Source organism: Rana temporaria, chromosome 2 (genome assembly GCF_905171775.1).
Source record: "Rana temporaria chromosome 2, aRanTem1.1, whole genome shotgun sequence".
In the NCBI taxonomy this organism is placed as follows: domain Eukaryota; kingdom Metazoa; phylum Chordata; class Amphibia; order Anura; family Ranidae; genus Rana; species Rana temporaria.
Genome location: NC_053490.1, coordinates 12,518,374 through 12,540,097, shown reverse-complemented (window position 1 = coordinate 12,540,097; position 21,724 = coordinate 12,518,374). Strand labels below are relative to the sequence as shown.

Here is a 21,724-nt window from a genome sequence, read left to right as displayed (position 1 = left end):
CCCACGCCGGACGTACTGCGCATGCTCTGTTAGGAAATTCCCGCCGTGCTTTGCGCGAAGTGACGTAATTTTTTTGAACGGCGACGTGCGTAACGTACTTTCATATTCCCGGACGTCTTACGCGAAAAAAAAAATTGAAATTCGAAGCGGGAACGACGGCCATACTTTAACATGGCTCGTGTAAAGTTAAGGCATGTAAAACGAGGCTTAACTTTGCGACGGGAAAAAATTACTAGCGACAACGTAATGAACGCGAAAACCGCCGTGGATCGCCGTAAATGCTCATTAGCATACCCGACGCAGGAAAACTACGCAAACTCCACCCAGCGGCGGCCGAAGTATTGCAGCCTAAGATCCGAAGGCGTACGAAGCCGTAAGCCTGTCGGATCTTAGCCAAAAGCCGTTGTATCTTGTTTGTGAATCACAAATAACGATACGACGCGGCAAATTTGAAAATACGCCGGAGTATCAGTAGATACTCCGGCGTATATCTCGTCTGAGAATCCTTTCCTCTCTCCTTGCTTTGAGTGACAGGTTATTTACATATCTAGCTTGGACATGTTTATCATAATATGATCTTATACTCTACATTGTGACATAAAAAAAAAAATGTTTGGGTTTACATCCACTTTAAGTGGAAGGACCCTGCAGTATGAAAGATAGCCGGCACACAGACTTCAAGATAACCGAATTAATGCTTTACTTAAAGAAGAACAAAAGAACATGAGTAAAACAGAGACACTATTTGCAAATCCCTGCAGTATCAGTGACAATATTAAAGTTTTGGCAAAAGCTAGGCTGCAACGTCAAATAGACCTGTGTGAGCTCACAGCAAGGGGGTCTCCTTCAACAAAACGTGTACATTGAAACGCCCTCTTACCAAACCCCACCCAGCTCTCGCCTCTCTACAATATATTACAAAACAGTAGAACTGATTACTCTGTCAACGAGCAATGCAATGGATCCAATGAAATTACAACTCTAAGGCCCCGTACACACCAGCGGATCTGTCCGATGAAAGCAGTCTGCGGACCGTTTTCATCGGACATGTCCGCTGCCGGATTTTGGTCTGATGGCTGTACACACCATCAGACCAAAATCCCCGCAGAAAACAAATGCGGTGACGTGTCGCGACGTGGCTGCGCCGTCGCCGCAACGATGACGCGGCGACGTGCGCGACCCTGGAAGGTCAATGCTTCCACGCATGCGTCGAATCACTGTGACGCATGCGAGGGATGGCGGCCGATCGGACATGTCCGGTGGGTCTGTACAGACGACCGAACACGTCCAACGGACAGGCTTCCAGCAGACATGTTTCTTAGCATGCTAAGAAATTTTTGTCCGCTGGAAAACGGTCGGCTCGACAAATGTCCGCTGGAAACCTGTCCGGTCGGCCGTACACACGACCGAACTTGTCTGCTGAAACTGGTCCGTGGACAAGTATCAGCGGACAGATCCGGTCGTGTGTACAAGGCCTCAGTGAATAACTGTAATGTCGCATACACAAGATCATTTTCCGGCTTGTAAAAAAATACGTTTTTCAGCCTCTAGAAAAAACTATGTTTTTTTCCAATTTCATCATTAAAACGACGTTGCCCACACACGATCGTGAAAAACAATGCTCTAGCAAAGCGCGGTGACGTACATCACGTACGACGGCACTATAAAGGGTCAGTTCCATTCGGATGACGCCACCCTTGGGGCTGCTTTAGCTGATTCCGTGTTAGTAAAAGACGATTCACGCTTTTCAGTCTGTTACAGCGTGATGAATGTGCTTACTCCATTACGAACGCTAGTTTTACCAGAGCGAGCGCTCCCGTCTCATAACTTGCTTCTGAGCATGCGCGGATTTTTCATGTCGTTAAAGCCCACACACGATCATTTTTTACAAACCGAAAAACGACAACGTTTAAAACGTTGTGAAAAATTAGAGCATGTTCGAAAACATTTTTGGTCGTTTTTCAGAACCCGAAAAATGCTCTGAAGCCCACGCACGATCGTTTTAAATGACATTTTTTTAAAACGTCGCTTTTTACAAGCCGAAAAACTATCGCGCGTACGCGGCATTAAATACAATAGCTATAACTAATTAGGATGGCCTGGCGTCCCAGGCCAAACTTCAACACAGTCTCCTGCTAACAGTTTGTGCACTTGTTCGTTGGCATGCGATGGCACGCTAAGAACAATTTGTAATCCAGTAAGTTAGGCTGCATTCACACCTAGGCGACAAAACGCCTGAATCGCGACGCCCGTGCCGCTGGAGGGGAGAATTTCCATTGATGTCTATGAGATGGTTCACATCTCATAAACGCCGTACGCCTGCCGCCTTAAAACAAGTCCCGGACCCTTTTTTTCAGACGGCATTGGCGTTCGGCCATAGACATCAATGTAAATTCTTTGTAAAAAAAAAAAGTAAACTAATCGCGGCAAAATACGCCGCGTACGCGGCGTTACAATGTGAATGGAGCCTTAATAGTAAACTGATAACATTTCCTGGACAGTCAAATTATGAAAAATGGATGTTCACCAATCCGCCCTTCCGCAAAACAAACCGTACTTTAAAGGCAAGTGCCCGTCTCACCCAACCGGTTTAGGCCTTCTCGCTCTACGGCACACCGTCCAGTCGATTGGCAGACGCATTCTCTTACGTCGGCTTTTTCCGGCGTATAGTTAAAGCTGCTATTTTGCGGCGTATACATAGACTTGCCATGTTAAAGTATGGCCCTCGTTCCCGCGTCGAAATTTGAATTTTATTTTTCCTGACTGACTCCATGGCAGCCTACGTGTGGGGTTAATCCCGCCTCCTCTCCATTGATAGGACCTCATACCCATAAAGATTTACTCACCGCCCAGTACTGGTGTTCCTTTTTTGTCCTCCTCCATGGATCAAGGAAATACAGAGTTGTTCAAGACTTACTTGGAAAAAGGATAGCACACTTTAAGCGGTGCAGCTCGGATCCCAGCCATGGGCGGGTGGAGAGCTTTGCAGCAACTTTCCCCTCCGCTGTGTGGTTGTTGCTGTGTGTGCTGAAGATCCGGACTTCTGGCTGGCAAGGTCTTATTTTACTCATGGCAGTCACCTATGTGTTGTATATCGTTTTGTTTGTGTATTTTGCCTGTATGGCGGCTGGAGCGCTCCTGCGTTCCAGCGCCGTTTTCTTCCTCTTCCTGGTGTGAGCATCAGAGCCCTTCGCGCATGCGCAATGCCCTCTCTCTGAGCGAGGCTTGGTTCGCGCATGCGCAGTCGGACGAGACTCGCGGCGGCCGCGCAGGCGCCGTTGAGTCATTCACCACTGCACAGGCGCGTACGTGGACAGCGTCTGACGTCATCGGCGGGGATTTTAAAATCAGCTGCTCGCCTGTGTACATTGGGGTTTTTCCTGACAGGCGAGCAGCTGACACTGTGATCTGTGCCAGGTTAGTGTGAGGGTTATGCCTATGTTTAGGCATGGATCCCAAACCTGCTATTCCTTCTCATGCATTGTTTAGAGATGATTTTAGGTACTGCATATTATTAATTAATTTTCTTAATGTATTGTTTTTTCCTTGCATAGCAATTTTTTAAATTATATTTTCTCTATGGCATTTGGAAAATGTTTCCCCTTCTTAAAGGGGCAGTGTCTTATATTTTTATTTTTCATCTGGCACCTTAGGATCTCTTCCGCTGTTCACAGTACTATGCAGGTCCAAGACACTATGGACCAGTCACCGTCTACAGGTGGCCAGCCCTCACGCACAAGGTATGTGCGGGTGAGGGGGGGCGTAGGGGTGGAAGTCTCACTTTATATAATTGTCTGACTTATTTCCCCTATATATATTTGTTTTTTCTCAGCCCTTCCGGTCCTGATCCTTATGCCGTTATCGAATCCGCAGACCTTGCCAGGCCGCATCAACGTTCATCTTCTAAATCCAAATCAAAGAGTAAACGAAGATCTCCATCTTCATCTTCCCATCAGAGGAGAAGTTCCCATTCCTCCTCCAGACACCGCTCCCACCGCCACGATAGCCGCTCTGATCACAGAGCTTGCTGGGGATGTGACACTTACGTCCCGGAGGGCAAATCATTATGTGACCGATGCTACGCCCGGGCGGTTGGGGAAAAGGAGACTGAAGATCGTCGTATCGAGTCTCTTGTGGAACGTGTGGTGCAAAAATCTTTGAGAGAAAATGTCTCCCACACACAAAGTCAAACCGGTACCATCAGGTCTGGTTCTCCAATCATTGAGGTCCATGAGGATCCTGGTCCTTCCCAGCCTCGCGCTGCTTCCCCAGATTCCCAGGAGGGTGAACTGGAAAGCGATGTGGAGAGTCTGGAATTCGACTTCTCCCAAGTGACACCACTTATCAAGGCAATCAAAGAGGCTCTCTTATGGGAAGAGCAACCTACTTCTCCAGCTAAGCAAAAGAAATATTTTAAACGCCTGGGGAAGGAACGCCCAAGTTTTCCGTTGTTAACCGAACTAAAGGGCATCTTTGAAGAAGAATGGAGTAGAGTAGACAAGAGGTCCTCTATGGCCAACAAGGCCTCCAGACTGTATCCCTTCAAAGCAGATGACGTTAAACACCTGGAGAATATTCCTGTGGTAGACGCAGCAGTGACACGACTTGCCAAACATGTTACACTGCCACTGGCTGATTCAGTATCTTTCAAGGACGGTCTTGATAGGAGAATGGATCAAGACCTCAAAAGAATCTACGGTCTGGCCGGCACAGCCTGCAAACCTGCTTTGGCCTTGGCAGCTTTATCCAAAGCAATGGAGGCCTGGACGGAAAATGTGGACTCCTTCCTTAAAGGTGTCTCGGAAGAGCTGGCCAGAAGTTCTGCTACTTCAGAACTTAAACTTGCAGTTGCCTTTCTGGGGGAGGCATCCGTTGATTTAATTCGCCTATTGGCAAGAATTATGCTGTCCTCTGTTACAGCCAAAAGGGCCTTGTGGTTGCGCCCCTGGGTCGCCGACCCATCGTCCAAACAAAATTGGTGTAAGATTCCCTTTGAGGGATCATCCCTGTTTGGCAACAAGCTGGATGACGCCATTTCTAAAGCTACAGGTGGTAAATCAGGTTTTCTCCCCCAGGATAGGCGTCAGTCCGGTAAGAAGAAACCTCAATTCCGAAGGTATAGCCCGGACCGCACTAGAGAAGCTCGCGCCTACAGACCTGGCGGTAACTTCAGAAGAAACTGGGGTAGAGGCCGTGCATCTTTTCGTAAACCAGCGCCTTCTAACCTAGCGTCGAGTGGACGCGATCAGGCTAAGTCCTTTTGAGACAACGCCCGCCCAGGCGGATCGGGTGGGAGCTCGACTGCTCCTCTTTCGGCACGTTTGGGCGGCCTCGATCACGGACTTTTGGGTCATCAAGACAATAACATCAGGCCACGCATGGTCGTTCTCCAGCATTCCTCTTCCAAGGTTCATCTCCACCCTTCTCCCAAGATCAGCGGAACAAAGACAGGTCCTTCTAACCTATGTGGATCTACTCAAATCCCAAGGAGCAGTAGTTTGCGTCCCAAAGGACGAACAGTTTCATGGAGTATACTCCCCCCTCTTCTTGGTGCAGAAGAAAAGCGGTGCTTGGCGTCCAGTCATAGATTTGACCTATCTAAACAAATCTATAAAACACAGAAGGTTCAAGATGGAAACCCTGTCAACAATCCAGCGAGCCATACAGCCAGGCGATTGGATGATCTCGATAGATCTGAAGGACGCTTATTTCCACGTTCCGGTGGCAATCGAGCTACAGAAATATCTCAGGTTCCACGTTGGACAAGAACACCTTCAATTTGTGTGCCTACCCTTTGGGCTGACAACCTCACCACGAGTCTTCACCAAAACCCTGTTGGCTGTAGTGGCCCTTATCAGACTGAAAAAGATAAGACTTTATCATTATCTAGACGACCTCCTTGTCCTAGCCCAGGACAAGACACAGCTCTTAAAGCAAAGAGATCAGGTAATCTCGATCCTGTCCGAATTCGGTTGGCTCCTGAACTTAGCGAAAAGCCATCTGGAACCAACTCAGTGCCTAGTATATCTGGGGGCCCAGTTCGACACAGTGAAGAAAACCATCTCTCTTCCGATGGAAAAGATCCCGGTGATTCAAGAGAGGATTTCTCGAGCGTTAGACACCCACCACCTGAAGGCATTCCAGTGTCTAAAGATCATCGGAACAATGGTCTCCACAACCCCCATGGTGAAATGGGCATTGTGGAGACTACGTCCCTTCCAGTCCGGCTTCCTCAAGCAGTGGAAATCAGGCAACAAGAATCAGCAGATTCGCATCTCATCCTCCATGAGGAGCAGCCTCTTTTGGTGGCTTCAGCCAAAAAATCTACGGAACTGCCACTCCATCGCCCCGGTCTCCTGGGTCACAGTAACGACCGATGCCAGTGGCTACGGCTGGGGGGCCCTATGTGGTACAAACATGGCACAGGGCAGATGGGGTGCTCGCCTCCGCAATCCGGGCTCGAATATCCTAGAACTTCGAGCAGCCTGGTGTGCCCTCCAGTCCTTCTCCCAACTCCTGAAGGGAGAGTCAGTACTGTTGAGGATGGACAATACCACAGCAGTGTCCTATGTCAAGAGGCAAGGAGGGACACGGAGTTCGTCTCTTCTACGGGAAGTCGAACCCATCATGAAGTGGGCACAGGAAAACCTGGTCAACCTGACAGCAGTCTTTATTCCCGGAGTACAGAACTCCCAGGCAGACTTTCTTTCTCGCACTCAGGTGGACATCAACGAGTGGTCTCTACACTTTCAAACGTTCCAATGGATCTTGTCTCTGGGAGTCAGTCCCCAAGTAGATCTTTTTGCTTCACAGCACAATGCCAAGATGGAGAAGTTCTACTCGAGAGGTCATTGCAGTCAGGCGATCGGGACGGATGCCTTGACGGATCGGTGGAGTTTCCAGAGGGCATATGCTTTTCCCCCGATCCCAGTAATTCTGAGATTTCTACAGAGACTTCAAGCAGAAGAGGTCGAGGTGACACTAGTGGCTCCCTACTGGCCGAACAGGCCATGGTTCCCTCTCCTGGTCCAACTGAGCTATCGGGACCCAGTACCTCTACCAGTCAGACCGGACCTTCTCTCTCAGGGTTCGCTCCTACACCCTTGTCCGGCTCTGATGAAACTGACGGTCTGGTTCTTGAGAGGGAGAGGCTGGAATCCCTTGGGTGCGCCTCTAGAGTGATCTCCACGCTGATGAGCTCGAGAAGGGCAAGCACGAATAAAGTCTATGGAAGAATTTGGGCTAAGTTTGTGGAATTCTCTACGGTCTCAGGCAGGTCCTTTAGGAATCCAGAAATCCAAGATGTATTGAGTTTTCTCCAAACAGGGTTAGATCTTCCCTTATCCGTGAGTTCACTGAGAGTTCAAATCTCGGCTCTGTCGGCCTTCTCTGGAATTTCGTGGGCAGTTCACCCACTAGTTAAACAATTCTTTCGAGGGGCATCAAGGTTGAAACCTCAAAGGAGGCCAAGATTTCCCAAGTGGGATCTCCCACTAGTCCTGGATTTTCTGAGTGGACTCAGTACGTCGGGGCCCTCCCCGTCCTCTATAAAGGACTTTTCAGCTAAAGTAGCATTCTTGGTCGCTATCACCTCGGCCAAAAGAGTGTCGGAGATTGGTTTCCTGGGTCACAAGGAGCCATTCCTGACCTTCTTCCCGGATCGGGTGGTTTTGATACCCATGCTGGGTTCAAATCCGAAAGTTTCTTCTGTCTTTCATGAGAATCAAGAAGTTGTCCTTCCTACCTTCAGGTCTTCGGATTCCAATGAGACTCACCCTCTAGACATGGGCAAGATCCTTTCTGAATACATCCAGATGACGTCCCCCTTTAGACGTTCAGATCATTTGTTCATCCTGCACTCAGGCAGTAACAAGGGGAAAAAGGCTTCTGCCAGAACAATCGCGGCCTGGATCGTTCAGACAATTCAGCAGGCGTACAAGGCGAAGGGCTTGGCTCCCCCGCAAGCGGTGACAGCTCACTCTACCAGAGGGATGGCAGCTTCCTGGGCGGCAGCTCGTCATGTGGCTCCAGATGTCATCTGCAGAGCGGCCTCTTGGTCTTCTATACATACCTTTATGTCTCATTACTGTGTTGAGCCTGCATCTCTTTCCTCTGTGAATTTTGGTTTATCAGTTTTGTCAGTTGACGGGACAAATTAAAATTTATTTTTTGTTCAGCATACCCACCCGTGTGGTCTGGCTAGTTATTTCCCACACGTAGGCTGCCATGGAGTCAGTCAGGAAAAAGGAAAATTTATTATCATACTTACCGTAATTTTCCTTTCCTGATGGACTCCATGGCAGACGGAGTTCCCACCCTGAAATAATGGAGTCGGGATAGTTACGGAACACCAGTACTGGGCGGTGAGTAAATCTTTATGGGTATGAGGTCCTATCAATGGAGAGGAGGCGGGATTAACCCCACACGTAGGCTGCCATGGAGTCCATCAGGAAAGGAAAATTACGGTAAGTATGATAATAAATTTTCCTTTTTTTTGCGTAAGTCGTCCGTGAATAGGGATGGACGTAAGTCACGTCTAAGTTAAAAAAATTACGTCGTTGCGACGTCATTTCGCGCAAAGCACGGCGGGAAATTACGAAACGGAGCATGCGCAGTTCAATCGGCGCGGGGACGCGCTTCGTTTAAATGAATCACGCCCCCTAATCGGCGATTTGAATTCCGCCGCCAGAAATACACTACGCCGCCGTAACTTACGGCGCAAAATCTTCCTGGATTCGACTTATAGCCAGGTAAGATACGGCGGCGTAGCGTATCTCTGATACGCTGCGCCTATCCAATTCTATGTGGATCTGGCCCCAAATGTCTTCTTTACCTTTAAAAGAAAAAGGTCCAAAAAAAAAGTGTTTATTTACTTCCATCCTGGACCAGAACTGACTCATGACATTGCTCAGGTCCTCAAAGGCCATAGAGGCAATCAAAGAGGATCTACCCTTTGATCGCCTATGAGAGCAGCTGGCTGCACTGTCGGGTAATTTCTCAGGTCAACTGGCGGAAACGGTAAGCCCGAGAGACACTGCCAAACGGCGGGGGGACTTCCCCTCCCGCTGCTTCTGAAAGCATTCCAATGACTCATGAGAAGCTTGGAACTCTTTCAAGAGAAAGCCAGCCGCTGACTGCAAAAAACAATACCGGGGTTATGGCCGATAGCTTCTGCCATAATCACGGTAAACCAGTTGAAAACCGCAACGTATATATATGTATTGCAATCGGCAAGTGGTTAAAAATGGTACATACTCTATGTGCCAGATTCACAGTGGAGATACGACGGCGTTTCTCCTGATACGCCGGCGTATCTCTGTTTCTATCTATGCGACTGGTTCATAGAATCAGTTACGCATAGATAGCCAGAAGATCCGACAGGTGTAATTGTTTTACACTGTCGGATCTTAGGATGCAATACCGCGGCCGCCGCTGGGGGGAGTTTGCGTCGTAAACCAGCGTCGGGAATGCAAATTAGGAGTTACGGCGATTCACGACGGATTTTCGCGTTCGCTACGTCGCCACTAGTCTAGTTTCCCGTCGCAAAGTTAGTCGTCGTTTTAGGTGCCCTAACTTTAGTCAGCAAGCGTATTGCTGTCTAAAGTATGGCCGTCGTTCCCGCGTCGAAATGTAAAAATCAACGTCGTTTGCGTAAGCCGTCCGGGAATACGGAATTACGCTACGCGCGGCGCCGTTCGAACAAATGACGTCACGGCGCGCAATGCACGACGGGAGTTCGGAAACGGAGCATGCGCGGTAGGTCCGGCGCGGGAGCGCGCCTAATTTAAATGGCACACGCCCATTTAAATTGGCCCGCCTTGCGCCGGAGGCCACCGGCGTAGGTTTTCATCGCAAGTGCTTGGTGAATCAGGCACTTGCGATGAAAAATTGCGGCGGTGTAACTACGATACGTTACGCCGCCGCTCCTCTATGTGAATCTGGCCCTATATCACCAATTCTCCAAGGAGAGGCAAACTTTTAAGCACAACTATATATATATACAGTATATTACCAAAAGCGTTGGGATGTCTGTCTTTAGACGCACACAAACTTGAATGGCATCCCAGTCCCAATGGTGGCCACACAAAATATTGACACTTTTCGGTCCAATTTGGACATTTTCACTTAGGGGTGTACTCACTTTTGTTGCCAGCGCTTTAGACATTAATGGCTGTGTGTTGAGTTATTTTGAGGGGACAGCAAATTTACACTGTGTTAACCTTTAACCACTTAAGACCCGGACCAAAATGCAGCTAAAGGCCCAGGCCAGGTTTTGCGATTCGGCACTGCGTCGCTTTAACTGACAATTGCGCGGTCGTGCGACGTGGCTCCCAAACAAAACTGGCGTCCTTTTCTCCCCACAAATAGAGCTTTCTTTTGGTGGTATTTGATCACCTCTGCGGTTTTTATTTTTTGCGCTATAAACAAAAATAGAGCGACAATTTTGAAAAAAATGCAATATTTTTTACTTTTTGCTATAATAAATATCCCCCAAAAATATATAAAAAAAACTATTTTTTTTCCTCAGTTTGGGCCGATACGTATTCTTCTACCTATTTTTGGTAAAAAAAATCGCAATAAGCGTTTATCGATTGGTTTGCTCAAAATGTATAGCGTTTACAAAATAGGGGATAGTTTTATTGCATTTTTATGATTTTTTTTTTTTTTTTTACTACTAATGGCGGCGATCATCGATTTTTTTCATGACTGCGACATTATGGCGGACACTTCGGACAATTTTGACACATTTTTTGGACCATTGTCATTTTCACAGCAAAAAATGCTATAAAAATGCATTGTTTACTGTGAAAAATGACAATTGCAGTTTGGGAGTTAACCACAAGGGGGCGCTGAAGGGGTTAAGTGTGACCTCATCTGTGTTTCTAACTGTAGGGGGGTGTGGCTGTAGGTGTGACGTCATTGATTGTGGTTCCCTATATTAGGGAACACACGATCGATGACGGCGCCACAGTGAAGAACGGGGAAGGTGTGTTTACACACAGCTCTCCCCGTTCTTCAGCTCCGGGGACCAATTGTGGGACTCCAACGGCGATCGGGTCCGCGGGTCCCGCGGCCGCGGAGCTTCGGACCGGGTCGCGACCCACGGCTGGGCATTTAACAATCACGTACAGGTACGTGATTGTGCCCAGCCGTGCCATTCTGCCGACGTATATTGGCGTTAGGCGGTCCTTAAGTGGTTAAAACCTATATTTAACCACTTCCCTTACGACTATATACGGCGGAACTTTAAAGATGGATATCTCGATAACGGCAGCAGCTGCTGCCACAACCGAGATATCCATCTTTAGTGTGAGCGGTCCTGTAAAAGATAACGGTGGTCTCCGCGGTGGATTCGCCGCGAGATCACCGTTATCGGCAGCGGGTGCTTCAGCGACATTTTTTTTGTTGTCATTTTTTCAAATGACAAAATTTACTTTTTTTTTTTTTTGCATTGAAGTCTAAATATGAGATGTGAAGTCTTTTTGACCCCCAGATCTCATATATAAGAGGACCTGTCATGCTTTTTTCTATTACAAGGGATGTTTACATTCCTTGTAATAGGAATAAAAGTGATCAATGTTTTTTTCCAGTATAAAAAATAATAAAATAAATAAAAAAAAATAAGGAAAAAAAAATATTTTTTAAAGCGCCCTGTCCCGAAGGAGCTCGCGCGCAGAAGCGAACGCATACGCGAGTAGCGTCCGCATATGAAAACAGTGTTCAAACCACACAAGTGAGGTATCGTCACTATCGTTAGAGCGAGAGCAATAATTCTAGCCCTAGACCTCCTCTGTAGCTCAAAAAATGCAACCTATAGAATTTTTTAAACGTCGCCTATCGAGATTTTTAAGGGTAAAAGTTTGACGCCATGCCACGAGCGGGCGCAATTTTTAAGCGTGACATGTTGGGTATCATTTTACTCAGCGTAACATTATCTTTCACAATATATAAAAAAATTGGGCCAAATTTATTGCTGTCTTATTTTTTAATTCAAAAAAGTGATTTTTTTCCAAAAAAAGTGCGCTTGTAAGACCGCTGCGCAAATACGGTGTGACAAAAAGTATTGCAATGACCACTATTTTATTCTCTAGGGTGTTAGAAACAATATATATAATGTTTGGGGGTTTTAAGTAATTTTCTAGCAAAAAAAACTGTTTTAGTCTTGTAAACACCAAATCTGAAAAACACCTTCTGGGCCAGATTCACGTACAAGAGCGCCGGTGTAACGTAACCCGTTTACGATACACCGCCGCAAGTTTCCAGTTTTAGTGCCCGATCCACAAAGCACTTACCTGGAAACTTGCGGCGGTGTATCGTAAAGTCGTTCGGCGCAAGGCGGGCCAATTTAAAGGGGCGTGTGCCATTTAAATTAGGCGCGCTCCCGCGCCGGACCTACTGCGCATGCTCCGTTTCGGAAATTCCCGCCGTGCTTTGCGCGCAGTGACGTAATTTTTTCGAACGGCGACGCACGTAGCGTAATTCCGTATTCCAGGACGGCTTACGCAAACGACGTTAATTTTTAAATTTCGACGCGGGAACGACCGCCATACTTTATACAGCAAAACGATTGCTGTGTAAAGTTAGGGCAGGTCAAATAACGACTAACTTTGCGACGGGAAACTAGACTAGCGGCGACGTAGCGAACGCGAAAATCTGTCGTGGATCGCCGTAACTCCTAATTTGCATACCCGACGCTGGTTTACGAGGCGAACTCCCCCCAGCGGCGGCCGCGGTACTGCATCCTAAGATCCGACAGTGTAAAACAATTACACCTGTCAGATCTTAGGGATATCTATGCGTAACTGATTCTATGAATCAGTCGCATAGATAGAAACAGAGATACGACGGCGTATCAGGAGATACGCCGTCGTATCTCTTTTGTGAATCTGGCCCTCTGTCCTTAAGTGGTTAAAACCTATATTTAAGATTTAATATCTCAAAGATATGACGTGGGTTAAATGAGAGTTCTTTTGACCAGAAGTGAAAGCGTTTAACATAATAACATTTATTATGTAATGTTAACAAGTCTATCTAATACACAGAAAATATCTAAAGTCTTAAACACAAAGGAAATAGTAGGTTGAAATACAAATATTTACATGGAGGAATACAGAGTATATTCCATTAAAACATTAATGTACACACATATCCAGTTACATGTAAGAGAGACCTTTTCCCATAAATACCTTTTAGTACCATCCTGCCGCCTGGCGTCCCATCCAGAGAGTTTTTCCACCCATCTCCGCTGTGTATATCCCTGGCTGCTGATGTCCCATTGGTTTCCCTAGCTGGGCTCATGATTGGAGGGCTTACTACATAAGTCAGCCCCCTTTCATGGAAATCCTGGTGACTATTCTGGGCAAGAGATTTAATTGAATTTTCCCAGGAAGTTAGGTTTTAGGTTACTTCCAAATGCCTCCAAAGACCCAACCACCTTCCTAAAAGAAAAGAAAAACACAAAGGAAAAAACAACAAACACAAACAATAGACCAACATTATCCAACATATTACCCATTGCAACCAATCTCAAATAATTAGAGGGGGCGGGCGGGAGCTTTTCTAATCCTCGTGTGCTGACCGGATGTCTGTACCTCTGACCTCCACTCTGCACTGCCTCCCTCTCACACCGCTCTGACCAATCCCCTGTGAGCTCAAGTTAACTTCAGGAATAATTGTAACCCTCACTGATGCCGCGTACGCACGATCGGTTAAACCGATGAGAATGGTCTGATGGACCATTTTCATCGGTCAAAACCGATCGTGTGTAGGGCGCCATCGGTTATTTAACCATCGGTTAAAAAAAAGCCAACTTGTTTTAAATTTAACCGATGGATTCCTAACCGATAGAAAAAAAAAACGATCGTTAGTAGGCACGACCATCGGTTAAAAATCCATGCATGCTCAGAATCAAGTCGACGCATGCTTGGAAGCATTGAACTTCGTACGTTTCGTGGTAAACACGTCGTCAGGAAGCCTTCCTGACGACGTGTTTACCACGAAACGTACGTCGAGGCGCCTAGTTACGTACGAACGACGCACTTCCGGTCCCGCTGGTTCCCGTGCTTGGAACGCACGCCGGCTCTTCAGCGAGGAAACCTCATCTCACACGCTAGTTCCCCAGCGAGGAACCTTTATCGCAGTGTTCCTGCCATGCCGACTAGCCTCAGTGCCGGGTCCTAGGCACTGCTAAAGTAAGAGGCCATCTGGCTATACTATTTTTCTGCTATATTTTAATAAACAATATTTCACTATGGCGGTTCTCCTTTCCCCTCTTTTATGAGAGCACCTGAGTCTAGGAAACATAAAGCTGCACAGCTGAATCCTTCAACTGGTTTAGTGACCAACTGCTTTAAGCGACCTTTTCTAAACAATTAGGTCAACGTCTTGTGGTAAGAAGCCATCCATCAGTGCACTTTTGGGGGATCTTTTCATGGTGGAGGTCGACACCTTTCACATGAATTTTCAACATTGTTCTCTGCTAAGGACATATTTGAATGGATTTCACTTAACAATTTTTGAATGGACTTTATTTATATGTTTATTTATTTAGTCATCTATTTTTTTCAATTTTTCAATTTATTGCATTATTTATTTATTGCATTTATTGTAATTTTGTTCACTAGTTTGTTGGCACAGACGGATCATTTGATTATTTGATAATTGAACTGTAGTTATTTTCTGTACGCGGCATTACTCAGCCTACCGGGTCCCATTTCATGTAGCCCTGCGCTTATTCTTTTTTCTTCTTCTTTTTTTTGCTGCAGGCTTTTCTCTCTCCTCAATGCATAGTTTAGGCTCAAAAAATCATATTTTGTTATATATAGAAAATAGATTGTAAAATTATTATACAGGGGTTGATTTACCAAACCTGGAGAGTGCAAAATCTGGTGGAGCTCTGCATAGAAACCAATTTGCTTCCAGGTAATTTTTGTCAAAGTTTAATTGAACAAGCTGAAGTTAGAAGCTGATTGGCTACCATGCACATCTGCGCCAGATTTTGCACTCTCCAGTTTTAGTAAATTAACCCCACAGCAGGGCTCAAGTCCTGTGGGAACGCGTGGGAACGGAGTCCCTGCACTTTTTTCACAGCAGGAACGCAGTTCCCTTTGCAGGACTAGAGCTGCCGAGCCACCCGAGCCAATCCTTCACTAAGCGGCGATGCCCAGTTCGAGTCACTACCCGATGAATCCATATACAGGAAGCGGCCAGTAACATAAAGGATTACTAAGGTACAGTGGATTGGAAAAAAAAACATGCGGTTTAGTAATTATGCATATGAGCAATCTTGGGTGGGAGTTCCCACACTTTTTTCCCCAGGATTTCACTCCTGAAAATGATGGAATTAAAGGTTTGGGACACATCTGAGGTATGGGTCCCCCGGTGAATGCCAGTTACGTGGTTAACTGGGAGTTTATGGTTGGGACACATCTGAGGTATAGGTCCCTGGTGAATGCCAGTTACGTGGTTAACTGGGAGTTTATGGTTGGGACACATCTGAGGTATAGGTCCCTGGTGAATGCCAGTTACGTGGTTAACTGGGAGTTTATGGTTGGGACACATCTGAGGTATGGGTCCCCCGGTGAATGCCAGTTACGTGGTTAACTGGGAGTTTATGGTTGGGACACATCTGAGGTATAGGTCCCTGGTGAATGCCAGTTACGTGGTTAACTGGGTGTTTTATGGTTGGGACACATCTGAGGTATAGGTCCCTGGTGAATGCCAGTTACGTGGTTAACTGGGAGTTTATGGTTGGGACACATCTGAGGTATGGGTCCCTGGTGAATGCCAGTTACGTGGTTAACTGGGTGTTTTATGGTTGGGACACATCTGAGGTATGGGTCCCTGGTGAATGCCAGTTACGTGGTTAACTGGGATTTTATGGTTGGGACACATCTGAGGTATGGGTCCCTGGTGAATGCCAGTTACGTGGTTAACTGGGAGTTTATGGTTATCTGCTGAAGTGGTTCATCCCCGAGTCGGTTGCAATGCGACAGGGACCATAAAATGGTTAAGCAGATAAAAAGTAAAGAGTTGGATAAGTAGTGCCTCCAAAGATCGGCAACAGAAAAGTTTATGCTTTGTTTTTGATTTATACTGTTAATTATTTTATTTTAATAAAGGGGCCGTAAACAGGCAGTTTTATCCCAACCTTTGGTGTCAGACTATTTGTAGTAGCAATAATAAGGGGCTACAATATGGGGGTATTAGTGGTAAAATATAGTCCAGTAGACATAGGGGTTAACTTTTCATGCATGTTCACATTATAACACCTATGACCATTTTAACTCTATCCACAGTAATAAAACTGATTACTGCAAATTGCATTGGTTCGGGAAGGGGGGAAATCTCCCATATCCCATAGATGTCAGCAGTCTACAGGAGAATTTGTCACTTCTCTCTCTTCCCCCACGTATTTTTATACAACCAGATCCCACACCTATGACAGCATGGAGGGGCTCAGTGAAGGTGGTGGTGAAGGTGTGGAGGTGTTGGATTGGGACACTCATCTCATAAAAGGAGATCTTTCCGGCCTCGTAATCCAGATAGATCCTGAATCTTTTACCGCAGTCATCATGAGATACCTGTATTGATTTACTGTCATGTATCACTAGACCGGAGTCACACAAACACCAGGACTTAGCATTAAATCCGATCTGTGACCGCTCTCCTTTCCTATTTATACTGGGATAACACATCCCGACTCTCCAGTATGGGGACCCCCTGATGTCTACTTCCCAGTAATGTCGCCCTGAGGAGAAACTCTGACAGCTTAACACTTGAGGATAACCCTGAAATCTCTTTGGTGTTAGTGGGCGATTCTGGTCTACGCATGTCAAAGATGTCGTTTTCTTGCCATCTGATACAAGTAGGTTATTATGAGCTGTGTTCAAATCCAGGGCCGGACTGGCCTACCGGGATAGCGGGAAAATTCCCGGTAGGCCGCCTGCTGTCTGTAAAAAATCAACCAGTGTAGCTGCCTGTGTGGCTGGGCCACGGGCGGCGGCGGCCGCCATCGCGGCCGCACTTTTCAATTTAGCCCACTGGAGAGACTGTCCTCTCACCTCACTCACATGTGACATAATTTTTAATTTTATGTTTAAAAGCAGCGGCGGCCGGCCGCCGGCGATTTGCGGCCGCCATGCTCGCCGAGTCGCCGCTGCACTTTCGCGGCTGTGTCTGTCATGACTCTGGACTGGAGCGATCGTGTGTGTCACGTGTCTGAGGGAGGGGAGGAGCCGAGCAGGAGAAGAAACAAACGTCAGACGTTCTCCCTTCTTCCCGTGCGGCGCCAGCACCGCCCACTCGCCCAGTGCAGAGTCACGTGTCGCAGAGGAGAAGAAGGTAACCAGCCACCCTTGGAGCAGGTGAGGAAAAAAAGGCTAGAAATCCTGCTGTATCTCTCTCGACTCTCTCACCATATAACGGTGCACCCCCCCCCCTCCTCTCTCTGCCACCTACCTACCTTTGCTGCCCCTGGAAAATCTAAATTTTCTGTCTAATAATCTCAGAGAGGGGAGGGGGGGTGGGGGTGGTGAGAGAGATTATACAGTCCACATTACAATTTGCAGGGGCAGAAAAGGTGACAGAGAAAGGGGGGGGGGGTTGCATGGTGCACCCCCCCTTTCTCTGTCACCTTTTCTGTCCCTGCAAATTGTAATGTGGACTGTATAATCTCTCTCTCTCTCACCATTCCATGGTCAATCCCCCCCCCCCCCCCTCTACCTTTTAACCACTTGAGATCCATCGACGTCCTCAGCTTTGTGCAGTGATATCTGAATGATGCCTGCAGCTAGAGGCATAATTCAGATATCACCATCTTCAGCCGGCGATTCTGTGCTTCTCCGGGCTCTCCCGTGCCATCGGGGGCCCGGAGAGCGAATCGGCCGGCGTTCATTGGGAAAGCATAGAGATGACTGGTGACCAGATGATCACCAGTCATCTCTATGACCGTCAGAGGTCCGGGCGTGACATCATACACTGTCGGCATTAGATCGGTGAATTTTTTTCACCGATATCATGCTTGTAAGCCTGTAGGAGAGATGTGGGGTCTTATTGACCCCACATCTCTCCATAAAGAGGACCTGTCACACACATTCCTATTACAAGGGATGTTTACATTCCTTGTAATAGGAAATAAAAGTGATCAAAAAAAAAATATGTATGTAAAATAAAGTGTTAAAGTTAAAAAATGAAGTAAAATAAAAATACATTTTTTTTTTTTTTTTAAACACCCCTGTCCCCGGTAGCTCGCTCTTAGAAGTGAACTTGCATTCAAGTCCCACCCACATATGTAAACGCCCTTCAAACCCCACATGTGAGGTATCGTCGCGTGCATTAGAGCGTGTGCAACAATACTAGCACTAGACCTCCTCTGTAACTCGAAAATAGTAACCTGTAAAAAAAATTAAAGCGTCGCCTATAGAGATTTTTAAGTACTGAAGTTTGGCGCCATTCCATGAGTGCGTGCAATATTAAAGTGTGACATGTTAGGTATCTATTTACTCGGCGTAACATCTTTCACATTATACAAAAAAATTGGGCTAACTTTACTGTTTTGTTATTTTTTAATCCATGAAACCGTTTTTTTTCCCAAAAAAAGGCATTTGAACAATTATTGCGCAAATACCTTGCAATGTCCGCCATTTTATTCCCTAGGGTGTCTGCTAAAAAAAATATATATAATGTTTGGGGGTTCTGATTAATTTTCTAGGGAAAAATTTAGATTTTTACATGAAGGAGAAAAGTGCCAAAATAGGCCCGGATGTCAAGTGGTTAAATGCAAAAAAATAAAAAAAAAAAATCTGCCTGCGCTTAGGATCGTGAATTGGGCTGCTGCCCCCCCCCCCTGCAAACCAATCCCCTTAAAGTGGTAGGTGAACGTGATAGAAAGTATATAGTCCAATTGCAGCCTCAGGTCTAAGGCTATCTGGCGCCTGCGGAGGACTCCTTGATCGCGTGACCATGTAAACCTTGAGGGGAGGAGCCGAGCAGGAGAACGTCAGAACGCCGTGGTTCTTCTGCTCTATTTCCCCCTTCCAAGTTTCATCTGCCTGTGCGGCGCCAGCTCCGCCCACAATGTCTGTCTGCAGGGAGGTAACAAGTGAGAGCACAGGAGGAGTGAATGGCAGCGGCCGTCCTCGGAGTCGGAGCTCAAGAATTCAGGTCAGGTCACAGTATAATGAACCATTGCACGGTGCAGCCCGCCCCCCCCCCCCCCTCTACTCCTCTCTCTGTCAGTGTCACCTACCTTTGCTTGCCCTGCATATTGTGATTTTATAACAATCTTTCTCTCACCAGGCATTGCATGGTGCCCCCCTCCCCCTCTCTGCATGGTGCCCCCCCCCCTCTCTGTCGTTTTTGCTACCCCTGCAAATTGTAATCTGTACACTAATCTCGGGGGGGGGGGGTGTGAACCATGCTATGGTGAGAGAGAGATTATTATACAGATTACAATTTGCAGGGGCAGCAAAGGTGACAGGGGGGGGGGGTGCACCATGCAATGGTGAGAGTCTCTCAGACTTTCACCATTGCATGGTGCACCCCCCCCTCTCTCTCTCTGTCACCTTTGCTGCCCCTGCAAATTGTAATCTGTATAATAATCTCTCTCTCACCATAGCATGGTTCACCCCCCCCCCTCTCTCTCTGTCACCTTTGATACCCCCTCTCTCGCCGTTGCACACTCTCTCTCTCACCGTTGCACACTCTCTCTCTCACCGTTGCACTCTCTCTCTCTCTCTCACCGTTGCACTCTCTCTCTCTTTCTCACCGTTGCACTCTCACTCTCTCTCTCACCGTTGCACTCTCTCTCTCTCTCACCGTTGCACTCTCTCTCTCACCGTTGCACTCTCTCTCTCTCTCACCGGTGCACTCTCTCTCACACCGGTGCACTCTCTCTCTCTCTCTCACCGTTGCACTCTCTCTCTCTCTCACCGTTGCACTCTCTCTCTCTCTCACCGTTGCACTCTCTCTCTCTCTCTCTCTCACCGTTGCACTCTCTCACCATTGCACCCTCTCTCTCTCACTGTTGCACCCTCTCTCGCCGTTGCACACTCTCTCTCAGTTGCACACCCTCTCTCACCGTTGCACTCTCTCTCTCTCACCGTTACACTCTCTCTCACTGTTGCACTTTCTCTCTCTCACCGTTGCACCCTCTCTCTCTCACCATTGCACCCTCCCCCTCACTGTTGCACCCTCTCTCGCCGTTGCACACTCTCTCGCCGTTGCACACCCTCTCTCACCGTTGCACTCTCCCTCTCTCACCGTTGCACTCTCCCTCTCTCACCGTTGCACTCTCTCTCACCGTTGCACTCTCTCTCACCGTTGCACTCTCTCTCACCGTTGCACTCTCTCTCTCTCTCACCGTTGCACTCTCTCTCTCTCTCACCGTTGCACTCTCTCTCTCACTGTTGCACTCTCTCTCTCACCGTTGTACTCTCTCTCTCCCCCTCTCACTGCTGCACTCTCTCTCTCTCTCTCACCGTTGCACTCTCTCTCTCTCTCACACTGTTGCACTCTCTCACCGTTGCACTCTCACTCACCGTTGCACCCTCCCACTTACCGTTGCACCCTCCCACTTACCATTAGTAATATGTCTACAGGTTCCGCTATGTAGATTGCTCCATTTATCCCTGTTATTATATTCGATAAACCTGTGTGTAAAGTGTGTGATATCCCAGCCACATCCAGATCCCCTCCATCATTAGGCAGTTCGAAATATCTCCTTCCGTCCTTGTCATCCTTGTCCTCAGTATCACAGAAGCCATCAGTATCCTGTAGGACAGTCAGTGGATCCGTCATGTTGCACAGCTCCTCAATGTGGCGCATTTTCCGGGACATCTCCTCCTTCTTTATCTCTAGCTGCTGGATCAGAAGGGAGATTCCGTCTGTCTGTCCGGAGATCTCCTTCAGGACTTTCTTCTCCAGGTCCTCCAGACGTCTCCTGAGATCTTTGAACAGGGCAACGACTCTCTCGGTTTCATTAACTGCTTTTTCTTCTACTTTACTCTTGTGTTCCTGCAGACTCTGGTCTCTTTTTTCCATCTCCTCTGTCTTTGCCAGAAGTTCCTTCAGAACATGCCTAAGTTTCTCCTTCTTCTTCTCAGAGGCCTCATCAATAGTCTCCACTTGGTGTCCCCGATGTTCTCCATCCAGCCTGCAGGACACACAGATACATTTGGAGTCCTCAGGGCAGTAATACTCCAGGATCTTCTTATGGACGGAGCATTTCCTGCTCTCCAGGGAAGTGATGGGGTCACATAGGACGTGTTCTGGTGACTTGCTGTGGATTTGCAGGTGGTTGTCACACAGAGAAGCTTCACAATGAAGACAGGATTTCACAGCCAGTAGAGGAATATCAATACAGAAAGTACAGGAGATCCCGTTCCCCTGCAGTCCTGGCTGAGAAGACTGAAAGTTTTCCACAATATTACAAAGTTTTCGGTTCCTCTCTGGTACGGGACGTTTGCTGAACTCTTCTCTGCATTCCGGACAGGAAAAAACTCCAGACTTCTCCTGGGTATCCAGCAAGAGCTCAACACAGACCCGGCAGAAGTTGTGTCCGCATTTTAGCATTACGGGATGAGAGTAAATGTTCAGACAGATAGAACACTCCAGCTCGGCTCTTAGTCTGGAAGCCATCGTTCACAATGGAAAAGAGAAGTTCCAGGGAAATGGTCTGGCACCAGAAGTAGTATAACCAGTTCTGGACGTTTACACTGAGGAG

At 47.3% G+C, this 21,724-nt stretch overlaps 1 protein-coding gene across 1 annotated transcript; it reads right to left on the bottom strand.

Annotated features, from left to right (window-relative positions):
• Positions 1 to 15,683: 15,683 nt before the first annotated feature.
• On the bottom strand, positions 15,684 to 21,716 carry LOC120928155 (E3 ubiquitin-protein ligase TRIM39-like). Its single transcript, XM_040339266.1, has 2 exons — positions 20,581 to 21,716; positions 15,684 to 16,910 (listed from the first exon to the last, which is right to left on the bottom strand). The coding sequence occupies exons 1-2, from the start codon at positions 21,637 to 21,639 to the stop codon at positions 16,311 to 16,313; spliced, it is 1,659 nt and encodes a 552-aa protein (XP_040195200.1). The 5' UTR covers positions 21,640 to 21,716; the 3' UTR covers positions 15,684 to 16,310.
• Between the last annotated feature and the right edge of the window lie 8 nt (positions 21,717 to 21,724).

What these genes read in the sequence shown, in the direction of transcription:
- LOC120928155 (XM_040339266.1), bottom strand. Translation starts at nt 21,639, where the DNA reads ATGGCTTCCAGACTAAGAGCCGAGCTGGAGTGTTCTATCTGTCTGAAC. An exon ending in CTGTAGACATATTACTAATG is followed by an intron (nt 16,911 to 20,580) that starts GTAAGTGGGAGG and finishes CTATCCCGGTAG; the next exon opens with GCCAGTCCGGCCCTGGATTT.